General features: G+C 33.0%; 1 protein-coding gene across 1 annotated transcript in view; it reads left to right on the plus strand.

Moving 5' to 3' along the window:
- Nucleotides 1-16,043, plus strand: part of Parg (Poly(ADP-ribose) glycohydrolase) — a 28,512-nt gene extending 12,469 nt beyond the window's left edge. The window contains exons 7-8 of the mRNA XM_023159755.2: nt 10,667-10,895; nt 15,327-16,043. Of these exons, the coding sequence (XP_023015523.2) occupies nt 10,667-10,895; nt 15,327-15,856 (759 nt within the window). The 3' untranslated portion in view covers nt 15,857-16,043. The remainder of the gene's footprint in view (nt 1-10,666; nt 10,896-15,326) is intronic.
- The last annotated feature ends 531 nt before the right edge of the window (nt 16,044-16,574 follow it).

A 16,574-nucleotide genomic window follows, 5' to 3' on the forward strand; every position in this document is an offset into this window, starting at 1 on the left:
TAAATATAAACATATATCACAATAATATTAGGTTAAAAGAGGAAGGAAAGATGTACAGTACATAAACTGCACAAAAATCAATGCATACATATAAAATTATCAATACATGTAGATATAGGCTCTTACGAGTCCATGATTGTAGTAAAAGCAGTCAAATAGATCAAATAATAATAGTATCATTTAAATACTCGTCAGTTGCATCCAAAATTATTTTGTGAACTTTTTTGATCTTTTCGTAGGTAACAGCCTCTTTGGAGCGTCCACTTCGTGCAACGTTCTCGGTGCTCATTTCACCTCGTTTAAACTTAGCAAACCGCTTCTTAACGGTTGATTTTCCTGGTTGCAAAGTCCGAATATTGTCTATCAATCCAAGCCTTGGCTTCAACAGCATTTTTTTTTTCGCAAAAAAGCAATGCCTTATTAACACATGAAATTCTTTTTTACCCATGTTCTTCAAACTAACAGAAGTTACTTCACTCAAAATGTTCTATACCACAAACTAATAGTCCGATAGCTGTGAAACTTGTACACGTGACTTCTGAAGGTTGTGGTTATCTAAAAATCATATAGATTCAATACTAGTAGCGCCATTTGTTCGTTAGCCCATTGACTTTTCAACCCATCTAGTAGATTCTACTAAATAACTAGGATTTTAAAGTTTATTAGTGCGGGGTTCCATTGTCTATAATATGATTAGACATCTCTGGAAGAACAAATAAAATCAAAAATTGAAATGAATAGCTAAAAATAACAATTATAACCAAAAAATTAAAAAGGAAATAAATATTTTCAAAACGACTTCAAAAACCCAGTTACATTAGATTGTCGGGGAGGTAGCCCATGCCCTGATTCACTGCGACCTTTTCAGATCTATTGTGATGCTTCTTGATTGTTAGAGCTCATTGTCTAGCTTGATCTCTTTGATGAGGCTCCAAGTTACTTCATGATGTTTCGATTGTTAGTATCCACAATCACTTAAATGAAATGAATGAAAACACTTTTGTCTCAGTACTACTGGTAAATTTTATTTATACGACCGGTTTCGGGTTTGGCCCCATTATCAAGTATAAAACTAATATCTGATAAACTAAACTCATAAATTCAAGAGAGGAGACCTACATAAATCAAGTTGCTCGTTTAGGGGTATATGTTTCTGGTTTTTAATCAATTTGTTGATTTCCATGGCCTCCAACAGATTCATTTTTCTCCCTTTTTTACATATATGTAGGATTTTGAGGTTATCTTCATTTATCTTGTGGTTTGATTCTTGAAGATGTATCTACATTGCAGATTTCTTGTCCGAAACAGACGTGTTCACGCAGTCTTTCTTCAAAATTTCTACCGGTTTGGCCTGTATATACTGCAGAGCATTCACCACACTCTATTCTATATATACCTGATTTTTTCATTCTATCCCGTTTGGGTTTTGCCTTTGTATTTAGAGAAATAATTTTGAATATTTTCTGAAAATTTACCTGAGTAATTGATGCTACTGTACTTGACTATACAGCGTGACTCACGGTCGATGGTAGGTTAGACGTTTCTGGAAAACGCAAAGCATGATTTTTCTGAAAATTTCACCTCTCATATTTCCTTACCTGTTCTATCAATCTAAAATATTTTCAGCATTGCGGCGTGGCCACTTCTATCAAAAAGTCCTAGCAATTATATTTTTTTAAATGGAACACCCCGTATATTAATACATTTTTGGAATCGCTCTAGTATTTCAATACTTTTTTTGTTAATAATGTCCTATACCTATCTCTATCTGTTTTCGAGATAAAAAATAAATTGTGCTAAATATGGTCCAAAACATAGCCTTAATTGAAATTAAGTACATCAGTACTCTCAATTCATGAAAAGTTGATATTTTGATGATAGTTTGGACAAACTCGAAATATTCAAATAACACCAAGAAATCGACTCCATATCATACAGAGCGTGCATAAAAGTAGTCGAAAGTTCATTTTTTCAAATGAAACCCCCTGTATAATACTCGATAAATTGAAAGATGGTGAAAAATGCTTCAAGATGATATACATGTCCCTATACCTAAATCGTCAAGTTTTCTTAATAAAGCCGTTTTTGTGGAAAAATTGTTATTCACGTTTTACCTACAAGTGTTGAAAGTGGCATTTTATTTTGTGAGTGGGGATTATTGCAAAACGAGCGTCAGCAAGTGGAGCAAACTCACGAGCAAAATAAAATCACTTTTAACAAATGTATCATACATTTTTTTTTGTATACCGTTACTGCTGATAATAAAAAAAATTATAGGGTCCATGGGATTTGAACACACGATCTTTGGATTACAAGGCATATGTTACAACTACATACGCCAACTCACGTTATTTTAAGGAGGAGTATTGGTTAGTCATGAAGGACTTTCTACAGTTGGACTGAATACTACTTCGTCATCGTCAGTAACTTCACAGGGATTTAATATTACTAATATCACGAACTGCATGTGTGAACTTTTCTAAATGATTTTTTGGTAGGTGTTCTGATTGAAGTGTTTCTATCAAAGAGATTTTCAATAACAGTTGTACAAAAAATAATGTTTAAAGAATTTGATTTCTAGGTAGCCGTGGAAATATCAAGCTTATGACAGTTTGGTGACGTTTATAAGTAATCGATAAATGGTTATTGACGGTGTTCCAAAAAAATCGCCAAAAATGAATGCAAATATTGATTATTCAAACGAAGTTCTTGTGAAATTATTTATTATACACGGACAGTGTGATCAAATCATTGCCAGAACTTGTAGAAAATCCAACCAAATGTATCCTGAATAACACCAATGAACGAGAGGAAGTTTGTAAGATTTCAAAATAATTTCCCTAACTATGGCTCCATGTTAAAAGCGCCTTCAATATTACCGAAACCTGTTACTTCAAATGAACACAATACTGTTAACGTTTTGGCATATTTTTATGCATATCCAGAAACTTCCGTTCACAGTGCAGAAAAAGATTTAGGTGTATCACATGTGTCAGTACAACGAGTTTTGAAAAATCACGGAATGCATCCGTATAAATTTACCAAAGTTCAAGCTCTAAAAGCAGAAGACTTCGAACGTAGAATGCATTTTTGTGAATCCCTTTTGATTCATACACAGGAAGATCGGGAATTTTTGTCAAAAATAATTTGGAGCGACGAATCAAAATTTACGAGGGATGGTATTTTCAATAGAAGGAATAAACATTTTTGGGCTGATCATAATCCTCATGTTACAAAAGAAATGGGTTTTCAAGAAAAATTTGACCTGAATGTTTTCTGTATTCTGAAGAACAATAAAATTAGCTTTTCTATTTATGAAGACACACTGAATGCAGAGAGATATCTCAAAATATTAAGGACGACTGTAACCGATTTTCTTGAAAATTTCCCTTTAGAGGAATATAGGAATTCGTGGTTTCAACTGGACGGAGCGCCAGCTCATTCCACCCAGGAAGTTTCCAGGAAACTTGACGAACTCTTCGACGATCGTTGGTTTAGGCGTTTAGGGCCGTGGGATTGGCCACCGAGATCACGCGATCTCACGCCACTTGATTTTTTTTTATGGAGTGTTTTAAAGAAAGGGTATACAGTACTCCAGTGCCTACCAAAGAAGAATTGCGACGGGAATAGTGCGGAGTATTGAAGATATGGATCCCCAGGAAATTGAAAAAGCAACCACAAGTCGCGTACAAAAAAAACATTTTAAAGTGTTTAGAATGTAATGGACAACATTTTCAGCATTTATTGTGAAAATGTGATATTTTGTTTATAATTTTGTTATTTTGAATCATCCTATTCTGTTATTGTCTGTACTTTCACATGTTTTAGCCCACAAAATCTTACTTTTTAGCTAGAAATGACTGATTTTTGGTACAGTTGTTTCCTGGAAACTTTGAGCCATAGTTAAGGAAATTATTTTGTAACCTTACAAACTTCCTCTCGTTCATTTGTGTTAATTCAGGATACATTTGGTTGAATTTTTTACACGTTCTGAAAATGATTTGATCACTTTGTTCATGTGTATAATAAATAATTTCATAAGAACTTCGTTTGAATAATCGATATTTGCATTCATTTTGGAAGATGATTCGAAACACCGTCGATAACTCCAAATTTAAAAAAAAAATAATGTTTCTAGAAGAGGCGACTTTATTGAGAAAACTTGACGATTTAGGTATAGGGACATGATATATCATCTTGAAGCATTTTTCACCATCTTTCAATTTACCGAGTAATATACAGGGGGTTTCATTTGAAAAAATGAACTTTTGACTACTTTCATGCACAATGGAAATAATAGTAATTTTAGCACGCCCTGTATGATATGGAGTCGATTTCTTGGTGTTATTTGAATATTTCGAGTTTGTCGAAACTATCATCAAAATATCAACTTTTCACGAATTGAGAGTAGTGATGTACTTAATTTCAATTAGGGCTATGTTTTGGACCATATTTAGCACAATTTATTTTTTATCTCGAAAACAGATAGAGATAGGTATAGGACATTATTAACAAAAAAGTATTAAAATACCAGAGTGATTCCAAAAATGTATTAATATACGGGGTGTTCCATTAAAAAAAAATAAAGTTGCTAGGACTTTTTGATGGAAGTGGCAACGCCGCAATGCTGAAAATATTTTAGGTCGATAGAACAGGTGAGGAAATGTGAGAGGTGAAATTTTCAGAAAAATCATGCTTTGCGTTTTCCAGAAACGTCTAACGTACCATAGTGTCGCAACTCAGTTCTCGCTTGGCTATTAACGAGAGGATTTTTATTTGCTGTTTCACCCATTCATTCATTCATCCAAAATAATGAAAGACTCATTTAAAACTTAATTAAACATTTATTGTAACAGAAACGAAAAATATATTTTGGATTAACTCACACTCAAATGTTAATAAAAATAATACATTAAAACAATCAAAAAACTTACATTATACTGCCACCCAGCAGGATCGAAGAGAAGGAGATGTGCTGCATCGCTGATGATCAATCGATACTCAAATGAATACTGAATACTGTCTGTTGACTGTACACTGTACACAATATTTATAAAGAATTATACGCTGACATTGCGACTTTGATCCGGTCACTATACTGAGGTAAAATGCACAGCATGAAACTGTGCCAAGTTTGCGTATTTGGAGATTGTTTTATATTCCATATCCTGTGATCGGATCAATTTCGATGTCTATGAACTTGAAATATTAAAAGATGGAATTCTCAATACTGAGTGTTTTTGTGTTAAAATATTGAAGTGAGGTTGGAACATCTTCCAATTCATGTATGTAATTAAATGAATCTGAATTATTTCATGTTCATTTCCTATATTTGACAATAGACCGTGAGTCACGCTGTATTGTGTTCTCGGCAGATTGGTATAATTTACCCATAAGTGTTTTGTGAGTTTTACCTGATATTATCTTTTCTATATGGGAAATTGGTACCTGATTGTTTACTGCAATTTGCTTAATTATTTTTATTTCATCTTGGAAATTCTTTTTCGGTAAAGGAATTGCGAAAGCTCTGTTTATCATTGACCCAAACGCGGATAACTTATGTTAGAGCAGACTGAAAGAGTCAAAGGGAATTGTACAGTCTTTGAACATATTTTTCCGGTAGATATTGAATTGAAAACCATTATTAACTCTTGAAATATTCAAATGTAAGAAGTTAAGCTACTTGTTTTGTTCGATTTCTACTGTGAACTTAATTTTGTTATGCAGACTATTGAGAAAGTTTAAAAATTGATCAATTTGTCTGTTTGAACCATCAAAACCAACCAGTACATCATCAACATATCTGAACCAAAACACAATATGTTTCTGTGAAAGAGGGGTATTAAGGATGCGGGTGTTTTCTAGTGTGTCCATGAGAATGTCTGCCAGAATGGGACTTAATGGTGAGCCCATAGGGAGACTTGAGTTTTGCAAGTAAAAATTATTATTATATTTGAAGAAATTTTGTTTCAGATATGTACCAAGGAGATTGCAAAATTCGTTAGTTATATATGAATTTGTGTGACTCTTATCTAATATGTATTTCACGAGAGGAAGACATTCGTCTGTTGGGATGTTAGGAAACATGTTTTTTACGTCAAACGATACTAGTTTGATATTCAGATTTGATAGTTTATCAGATAAGTCTACTGAATTTAGAACTGTGTTTGAAGGATTAAATTTTGTGAGGTGTCTGAATCTTGAATTTAAATAACTTAAATAACTTTAAAACTTACTGTTTGGGACATCTAAATACGACACCACGGGTCTGGCTGAATGTCCTTCTTTGTGGAGTTCGATTAATCCATACAATTCTGGAGGCGGGGGTTCATGCATATTATCTTTTTTATATCCCATGAAGGAATCAACAATACTGTTTCCCACACCATGGGTAGAAAAAGTCTAAAGGCGTCAAGTCGGGTGATCTAGGTGGCCAGTAATGTTCCCAGTTACGTCCAATAACTTTGCCTGTGAACATTTGTTGGAGGGACTGTTTTACAGCAACCGTGTGATGTATTGGTGCGCCATCAAGCTGATACCATAGGTCGTATTTAATATTTAAAGGCATATTATCTAAAACTTCACTAACCTCATTATTTAAAAGGTTGGTCGTTAAGTATCCCACATCATACATTAGTTTTAAAGGAATACCGATCACCACATTCAACTGTGAAATTGGGATTTTCTTGGGCCCACCATCGGCAATTTTGAGAACTTACCGTTCTATTTGAAGAGAACGTTGCCTCATCTGTCCATAAAATTTTATACGGAGGCTTTACATTTTCTTCTCTCTCTCCTTGAAACCAGAATGAAAACCCCAAACGGACATCAAAATCTCGTTCTTTTAATGTATTGAAAAATTTTGGCTTGTAAGGCCAAAATTTATTCTTCAATAAAATGTTTCCAACACTTTCTCTCTTGTAATCGGTATTTTTTATAATATCGGTTATGCTCGTTTGCCCGTGTTCAATAACTTTTAAACAAATGTTAAGTTGGGCATCCTCATCATATTTACTTGGAGTGTGCTTATTCTTAAATTGATTTGCTACGGATCATGTTTCTATGAATTTCGACATTATCCTTGACACAGTAGTATGTTGAACATTTTTTCCTGAGTGCCGTTCATTAAAAATGTTAGCTACTTGCCGGTATGGTGTATTCTCACCACATATTTAAACTATTTCTATTCTTTCCTGAAGAGACAACATTATTGCAACAATAACTGTTAAAAATTTGACAAGTAAATCAACAACTTGACACTGCCATAGAATGCATTTTGTTTGTCAAGACCTACTTAAAAATTTTATTCAACGTGATTAAGCATCCTTACCGCCCTAGTTAGTGTTTATAAATAATCTGTACCTAAATACTGAATAATGAAATTTTAATGTAATTTCAGTTTTTGAGTTGTGTCTGCTTTTTCAAAATTGATGGTACTGACGTTTGTTTAAGAAAATAGCCAAGTGATTGAAACTTTGCACCAGTCATGTTAAAATTTGTATAGCAGATTTTTAATTCCTCTCTAAAAATGTCCGTATAAGTAAAAATGTATCAGAAAAGTTAAACTCCATAATGAGTTTGTTATGTACACATGAATTGATGACAATTAACCGAACTTGTTTTTGAAAATAAAGGGGATATCTGTCAAAAATAAGTAAAACGTTAACTTTATCCTAGTTGCAGAAAATTTGGCATATGGATATAAAATTGTCGTAGACATAACTTTTTCAAGTAACTTTTTGTTAAATTCGATCTAGAAATGCACTTACTTTTTCAATTTTTTTCAAAAAAAAAGTTGAATTTTACAAACACTGAACGTCAGTGGGTCGCACTTGGCCACATCATTTTAAGTTAAATTTAAAGCACAAACAAGTGCCGAAGTTAAACTTCATTGAAACTTTTCGAAAAAAAAGTTTCTCATATGGTGCGCACTTTAATGGTGACACTGTATATAGAATGAGTGTGGTGAATGCTCTGCAGTATATATAGGCCAAACCGGTAGAAATTTTGAAATAAGACTGCATGGACACGTTTGTTTGAACAAGAAATCTGCAATGTACCCCTAAACGAGCAACTTGATTTATGTAGGTCTCCTCTCTTGAATTTATGAGTTCAACAACCCCTAGAATTTTCAGGGTGGTATTTTAAGTTGGTATCCTGTCTCTCAAATACCTGTCCTTGCAGCATACCTTAAATTCTAATAAAATCGATATTTCAAAATTCATATTTTAGTTTTATACTTGATATTGAGGTCAAACCCGAAACCGGTCGTATAAATAAAATTTACCAGTGGTATTTAGACAAAAGTGTTTTTCAAGTGTTCATTTAAGTGATCATGAATTACCATAAAGTACACAAGTCATCAATCCCACATATTAGTATTTACAATCGTCTTCGGGAGATGACTGGATTTCTCCTCCGAGAGATGACTATTTATACACATTGAGCCATGCTAGCGTAGATATACGCAACATATGGAAACTTTTAATCAAGCGAAACGGTCAACTCCTGCTAAACCGGTGAAGCGGAAAATGGAAAGCGGGGATAAGTGAAAGTACTCGAACGACCTATAAATAGTCATCTCTCGGAGGAATCAGTCCAGTCATCACCCGAAGATGATTGCAGATACTAACAATCAAAACGTCATGAAGTAACTTGGTTTGAAATCTTTTTTAATTATTTATTTCATTTTTACCCGTTCCAACCTTGGAAATGATTTGGTATAAATTACTCGACTATCCCGATTACAATTACAAATCTCTAGAAACTCTACGAGGTGTCTTATTGTCTTGTGGTTTCAAATATAAAAAATTGAACAATCGGATGGTCATAATGGAATCGACACGCATTATTCAACTCCGATAGGAATATTTGAGGCGAATGAAAAGCTACCAAGAATCCAGTTTCCTCGACGAAATTTAGTTTGACACCCATGATGTTGTCAAATATGGCTGGGTAGACGAAACCAAGTATTGTGCTTTAAACACACCTACTTCAAGGGGAAAACGTGTAATAATTTTGTAATAATTATATGTAATGTGTAGTGTAATAATTTTTGGCCAAAAATATAAAAGATTCGTCTGCTGATTACCACGAAGATATGACTGCGGCTTTATTCGAAACCTGGTTCGGTGAGCAGCTCCCAAATATTCCTTCAAACTCAGTTATTGTTATGGATAACGCTTCGTATCATTCTCGGTTATTGACTAAAATAATAATAATATTATTAGTCTCAAGAAACACACAGTTTTTAGACACGTCAATACAATTTCTAGAATAGGTTTGAGAGGGTAAGATTTGTCAATATAGTTTTAAAAAAATGCTTGTAGATAAATTAGATTTACAAAAAAAAATACAAGTTAACAAGATAAAATTTCAATCTTATAAGACTTGACTAAAATGTCAAATACCAAATAATGACCAAAAAAAAAGCAGATATTGATGATTTCATGCGAAATCATGACATGGAAATACCCGAAAAGAATCTAACGAAAAAGGTATTACTGGCGACCATAAAACAACTTAATTTTAAAAAAGAGTACATTATTGATTCGATGTGTGAAACACGTGGCCATATTATCTTACGTTTGCCTCCATACATACTATTATGTGTTCAATCCAATTGAAATGGTTTGGGCCACAATGAAAGAAAGCTTGCGGAAATGTAATCAGTCACCGACTTTAAATGCTGTAGTGCTTGACAATATAAGGCAAGTGGTGAATGAAGTAGGTAATAGTGATGTGTGGAGAACTGTGTGCCCACGTTATAAAAGAAGAGAACAAATATTATGTGCAAAGTTCCATAAATCCGATAGTTATTCAACCCGATGATGATTCCACTTCATCCGAATATAGCGAAGAAGAATTTTGATTTTTCTAGCAATTTTGTTGGCCTCTATTATTTTGTAAATATATGTTTGACGAGAATTCGGTGTGATTATTTGTGTTTTCATTGTATTTTAGAGTTTTCTACTCGAAAATCAACTAGCTTAAATTTCGAAGTTTTTCATAATCACCCATGGTGGAAAAATTCAGTTGAGATAACTTTTTCATAGGGTGATCAATTGTTATGATTGTAAGAATAAGTAACTGAAAAATTACCACTGAAAAATAATATGCCGACGCCTATGTCGAGGCGGGAATTCCTTCTCTGTGCTGTTCCAATTGGTATTGGAAATACTATAAATCATATTTATAAAACAAGAAACAAATAAGATGGACAAATAATTATAGAAAAATATTCGACAACTCTAATGCAACGCCATATAACACATATAATGGAAAAAATACTCAACTGATGCCCAGCACTACGAGTGCATTTCAACAATAAATTCAAAATAGAATTGAAATTATGGTTACTCGAAAATTATAGAAATAGGAAAATATGTCGGGTCGAATTTGTGCATTCATCATTATTTTATTTACTTTTATTTATCAATTTTTACGATAATTGCCTTTTTTTTCACCTAATTTACTGTTTTTTTTATACGCCTTATCTTTTTTATTCATTAGTAACATTTACAAGTCTTCACATTTGTGACAATTTTGAGTTATTATTGAAATGTAATACCTATTATGAAAATGTATTCCGATATATTAGATGCACTGTCGAGTAGTGAATAAATGAGTGAGTTTTTGCAAATTTTATTTTATGCTTTGTTTCAAGGCCTACGTAGGATTCCACTCCAGAGAAAAAGTCAACTTAGCTCCTGTTGCTACGGGAAATTGGGGTTGTGGAGCATTTCGTGGCAATTCCTCTCTAAAAACAGTCCTGCAGTTGATGGCTTGCTGCGCCGCTGAAAGAGATATGGTTTACTATTCATTTGGAAATGAAGAGTTACGAGATGAGTTCTACGAGATGTATTTGTTTTTAATCAATAACAATATAATCATCAGTAAGTTACAAGCACAGTTCCATTCAAATTCGACTCTCTGCAAAATGATCTCGTAACAGTGAAAGATCGAAAGTCGGTCAGAATTTACTATTTAGGATATTGTTTTAAGAATGGTGTTCATTGTTGTAAAAATTCCACAAGACATTAAAACAATGAAAAAGGTAGGAAACGTGAATATAAAGAGAATTCAAACGTTGAGTTGAATAATCACAAGGTTGAAATGACTGATACTCATCTAAAGAATAAGAACAATTCTCTATTGAATATGTCTTTGTATTAAATTGGTCATAACTTTTCACATATTTTAGAAACTGTGGCAATTTGTTATAAAGAGATTATAGATAGTAGATATTTGCAAAATTGCAGTTTTGAATTTGATATATCTATAAAGTTTTGAATGTTTGTCCTTCCCCCATTGCCACTTCCAAGTATTCAATGATAACTTTAGGCTTTGACTTCTCGTAGGAATCAATTAGTGACTGAAAAATATGATTCAATGTTTAAAGAAAATAGGCTGTTATTAACTCTTTCTTGTTGAAACTCATACAAAATTCCTGAGAAATGTAGAGTATTATTCGAAAATTTATGAAAGTGAAAGATATGAAGAATTTGACAGTGGGGCATTTAATTTCAAGATTTTTCTAAACTACTGACGGTTGTGCAAAGTCTCACTGGTTATGATATCAAGGCATTTTAGATGCTTGGTTCTTTATTTACTCAAATAAAAATAGGCAGTCAAAGATATGGTTTGTAAAAACACATTAGGGCAATAATAAAAAGCAATTACCTAATTACCAAAACCCTCAGAAGAATCAAAATTTATTAATATATTCTTAGCCCTTTGAAATGTCTTGTGGCAAAGTTTGAATAGATTTTCAACACCGTTTTTATTGAATATTTCCGGAAACAAAAAATCAGTAAATTTTTTAGTATTGTTCAATAGAAATCTAAAATAGCGATTTTGTCACAATTTCACCGACTCTCTGTCACTGATTATTCACGAGATCCCATGCAGAGATGCGAATATTTGAATAGCTACAGTTGGATAAAATACTACAATCAACATTGACAAATCTTATAAAGACATAGCTATCAGGTATTCAAAATTAGCAGAATAACTCTTAATACTCATTCATACAGTGCATTTCTTAAATTTTCTTTTTATTTTTGAACAGGTCATCTCAAAAAATTTAGATTTGGGATAATGAAATTAATGCATGAATACTTCATTTTGAAGTGGAATTGACAGATGAAACTTTCAAAATGGCGACTGGGCACTATCTAGGAAAAAAATCAAATGAAAAGGAGGGTCTTGTGATACATCTTCTTTGAAGCTCTTGACAAATAATAATAATAATAATATTTATTAGTCGCAAGAAGCACACAGTTTTTAGACACGTCAATACAATTTCTAAAATTCACAAAAAAAAATACAAGTTAACAAGATAAAATTCCAAACTTATAAGAATTGACTGAAATGTAAAGCCATGAGCTTTTACAAATTATAAACACATAGCTAACGTATTATACATATTCAAAGTTGAGTAAAAGTTCGGGAGGTGACCACAAAAGTGTCTCTTTCTTCTTGGATAACTTCGAAAAATTGGTCAATTTCATATAAAGGATGTTTGGTTAATATTTTCTTCAATAAGTTTTTGAATCTTCTAAATGGCAAGTTACGAAATTCGGCAGATAAGGCATTGTATAGCTTAATTCTTATATTACCTGTTCTTTTCAACCTATTAACTGTAGGAACAAGGTTTGATTTATTTCTTGTATCATGTTGGTGTATATCCTTGTGAGCAACTTCATTCAACAAGTTTTGTTGAACAAGAAGCAGATTTTCATAGACAATAACTGAATATGGGGTCATTATTTTAAGTTTTACAAATATTTGTCGACACTTTTCATCATAATTGGCAGAGATTATGCTTCTTACTGCAGATGTTTGAATGACAAATATTCTATTAAGATGTACCTTTGATGCATTATTCCAATTGATTATACCATACCTAAGGACTGAATGAAATAGAGAATGATATGTTGCAAGTGCCGCACTTTGATTTACTATTTTTTTGATTCTTCTGATAGCAAAAACCGTCTTATTAAGTTTACTACACATGTTATTTATGTGGTCTATCCATTTCAGGTTGGAATCTATTTGTACTCCCAAAAATTTGGTAGAATTTTTGTTATCTCGATTTAAGTAAATTGTTTCAAAACTTAGAGTTTCTGTTCTTTGTTCATTGAGAATCAAGTCATTTGGTGTGAACCATGATCGAGCTTTCTCTAATATGTTAGTATGGATCATATGAGGATCATCTATTTTATATATTTTTTTGTCCAAGGTTGCATCATCTGCATACAATATAGTTTCTATGCCTGACGAGTTCATCACGTGAGGTAGGTCGTTGATATATATTAGAAACAGAAGTGGCCCCGATATTGACCCTTGTGGCACTCCTTTTAATATTTTTCTTTTTTCACTTTTGGTAGTTCCTAGATCAACAATTTGATATATTTCATTAAGGTATGACTTCATCATGTCCAGGCAGACACCTCTCACTCCGTAGAAATCTAATTTTGCCAATAAAATCGAGTGATTTACCGAGTCGAATGCTGAAGGAAGATCTGTAAAAACGCTCACATATTTTTCTTGGTTATTAAAGGCATCTTTTATACTATTTATGAGAAAGTTTATTGCATCAGACGTCGATTTTCCTTTCCGAAATCCAAATTGATGATGACTCAGAAGATTATTTATATCAAAGTATTTTAATAGTTGTTCGTAAATTATGTGTTCGAAAATCTTTGAAAAAGTTGGCAGTTTTGCTATCTGTCGAAAATTTTTTGGTTCAGATGTAACACCTTTTTTATGCATGGCAGGATTCTACCAATTTTCAATTGCTGAGGGAAGTAGCCTTCACTTAGACAGGTATTGATAATATCTGTTAAGGGTTGAGTTATACATTCAATGGCACTTTTTATGACTAAAACATTCACACCGTTTATATCTTCCGTTTTTTCATTTTTTAACTTTGTTATGATTATTCTCACCTCATCTGTCGATACAGGCCTAAAGAACATCGACTTATTTGTGTTCATTTTTTATCCATGAAAGCAATAGGGTCAACATCAGATTTGGGGTAGTGCAGTAGAGTTATGTTTATGTTATTGATGAAGAACTCATTCATCTGGTTAGCTGTTAGATTTTCTGGTTCATTTAAGATTTTGTTTTTTCGACCTGTTTCAGAGTTAATGATTTGCCACACAGTTTTGCTGTAATTATCTGTTTTACTTAATATACTGTGTAATGTGCTTTTTTAGCCTCCAATAGTGACTCCTGATATTGTCGTATACAAGTTTTATAGATGTTTTTATGTTGTTCAGATGGATTTTGCCTTTGTATATCATATGCAACCATTAAAATATCTTTTGAGGCTGTAACCTCAGGGCTAATCCATTTTGATGCGCTCTTTGATTCAAATCTTGCTTTAGTGAGTGGAAAGCTAATGTTATAATAAAACATAAATGAGATTTCAAAGTTACTGAATTTTTCTTTAGCATCATTTCTTGTATATACACTGGACCAATCTTCTTTTCGCAGATATGACTTTAGTGTTTCTATATTGATATAGTGTTTCTGTGCTTGACAACTCTAGAAAGTAATCTCAATATCTTCAACTGTTTTAAAAAAAATCTGTTTTTAAAATCTGTTTTTCCGTTAACCAGCTGTCGCACCCCTACGAACGACAACCCTCAGACGTCGAAACTTGTGCGAGCTAAGGATTAACGAGGTCTTGCCTTTTAACGTGTGATTCCTAACACGTTACTACTACAAAATGTCGGAACTTCTAATAGTTGCCTGAATACATTGACCTTTAACAACATAATATGAGGTAATAAGCTTGAGGTCAGTTCAGAAGATGCTCGAAATGGTTGCCTTAAACTTCTTGACATATAAACAGCCTATCCGATATTTCACGCCGAACATTTTCGAACACAGTAACGTCAATATCTCTATAAATATTTATTATTCTTTGCCGTATATCCAATATTGAAGCAGGTTCAGTTTCGTATAAAAGTTCGAAGGTGTCAAATCTGGCGAGCGGGCTGGCCATTCTATAGGACCTCGATGGCCAATCCAACTACCGGGAAAAGTAGTATCAAAATAGTTTCAAAATGATGTGTCACAAGACCCCCTTTTCATTTAATTTTTTTCCCAGTCGCCATTTCGAAAGTATCATCTGTCAATTTCACTTCAAAGTAAAGTATTCATGCATTGATTTCATTATCCCAAATTTCAATTTTTTGATTTCGCCCGTTCAAAAAATAAAAGGGGGGAAGCATTAAAAAAATGCACTGTATATTTACTTTGACACTGGGTGCTGCAAATATCTTATAGCTTAACAAAACTTTTTATTGTTTTAGGTCAGCTCTGGAGGTTTTTATCTGGATTCGTATCAACAGGTGCTCCAGAAAAGAACTTGTATCCATTCATCCAACAGGCATATTTTGACAGTAAAAAACAACCTTCGATAAAATCTTTCTTCTTCCCCAAAAAAGAAGTTACTGTCAAAAATGTTTTGTCGAGTAAAAAATTCCAAGATAAACCTTCCACATCATCCAGTAAAGTCAAAAGCAGTAAGTCTGATTCGGAACTGAAAATGGAAGAAGGTTATGATTCGTATGAGGATGTTATACCAGCAACTCCACCATCTTTCAAACTTAAAAAGAAAGTAAAAAAAGATCCCCAACTTACCAATGAGGAAATTTTAGAAAGGTTACCTAAAGCTAATGTCGCGGATTTAATTGATGAAATAGATGGGGGAATTATTAACAATGGAAAAGAGAGAGTGAATGAAGAAACACTTCTATCCAGCATAGACAAATTGTCTAGGAAAAACAAAAATTCCAAGTCATCAGAAGATATGGATATAGATTTGCTTTTCTCGAAATAACTTCCAGCAGATCTCTAGATTTTTGACCTCGTGTTCCCTCATGGGGATTCTCATCAATATTGTGAAATCGATTTAAGAAGAATTTTCTGTCGAAATGAAAAGAAAGATTCGGGTGGAGATTCACTAAAGATACATACAAAATATTTTGAATTGAAATATCTTTTATAGTAAAGTTCTATTTATTTTAGTTTCATTTTATTATTCCTGTTTATGAAACTGCAAATACTCTATTGCAGTTCACATTAGAGAAGTCAAAGGCAAACCGCAACTAAACAATTTGTTAGACATCAATTATAATAGGCAAAATGTGTTTCAAGTACTTTGAAATCATGTGGCTGAAAAAAAAAGACATTCACTACCAATAAATCACCCATTACATAGTATGGGTAAATACCAAAATGCATAAAATATACCTGGTGCGACCAACTTTGACCCCTACCGCATGTAGAATAATTTGTCAAAAACTCTCGACCTATGGCAATCTTGATAAAAGAGATCCTTTTTAGTTTTAGCCTTCTATTCACATAATAGGGGAGCCAAGCGGGGATTTCGGGATTCACTAAAGCGCGGCAGATTAATATACAGGGGGATACCTTGTACCCGGTTAAGTACCTCCACCAAATATGAGCCCTATATATAAGGCCGCCTGTGAGGGTTAAAGGATCACATTAGTAAAAAAAATTGATCATCAGAAATTCTCGAGCGCGTTAGATAAGGT

The sequence above is a fragment of the Leptinotarsa decemlineata genome, unplaced genomic scaffold (assembly GCF_025532065.1).
Source record: "Leptinotarsa decemlineata unplaced genomic scaffold, Ldec_3_MD MMD2_tig00078363_RagTag_RagTag, whole genome shotgun sequence".
NCBI classification, from domain to species: Eukaryota; Metazoa; Arthropoda; class Insecta; order Coleoptera; family Chrysomelidae; genus Leptinotarsa; species Leptinotarsa decemlineata.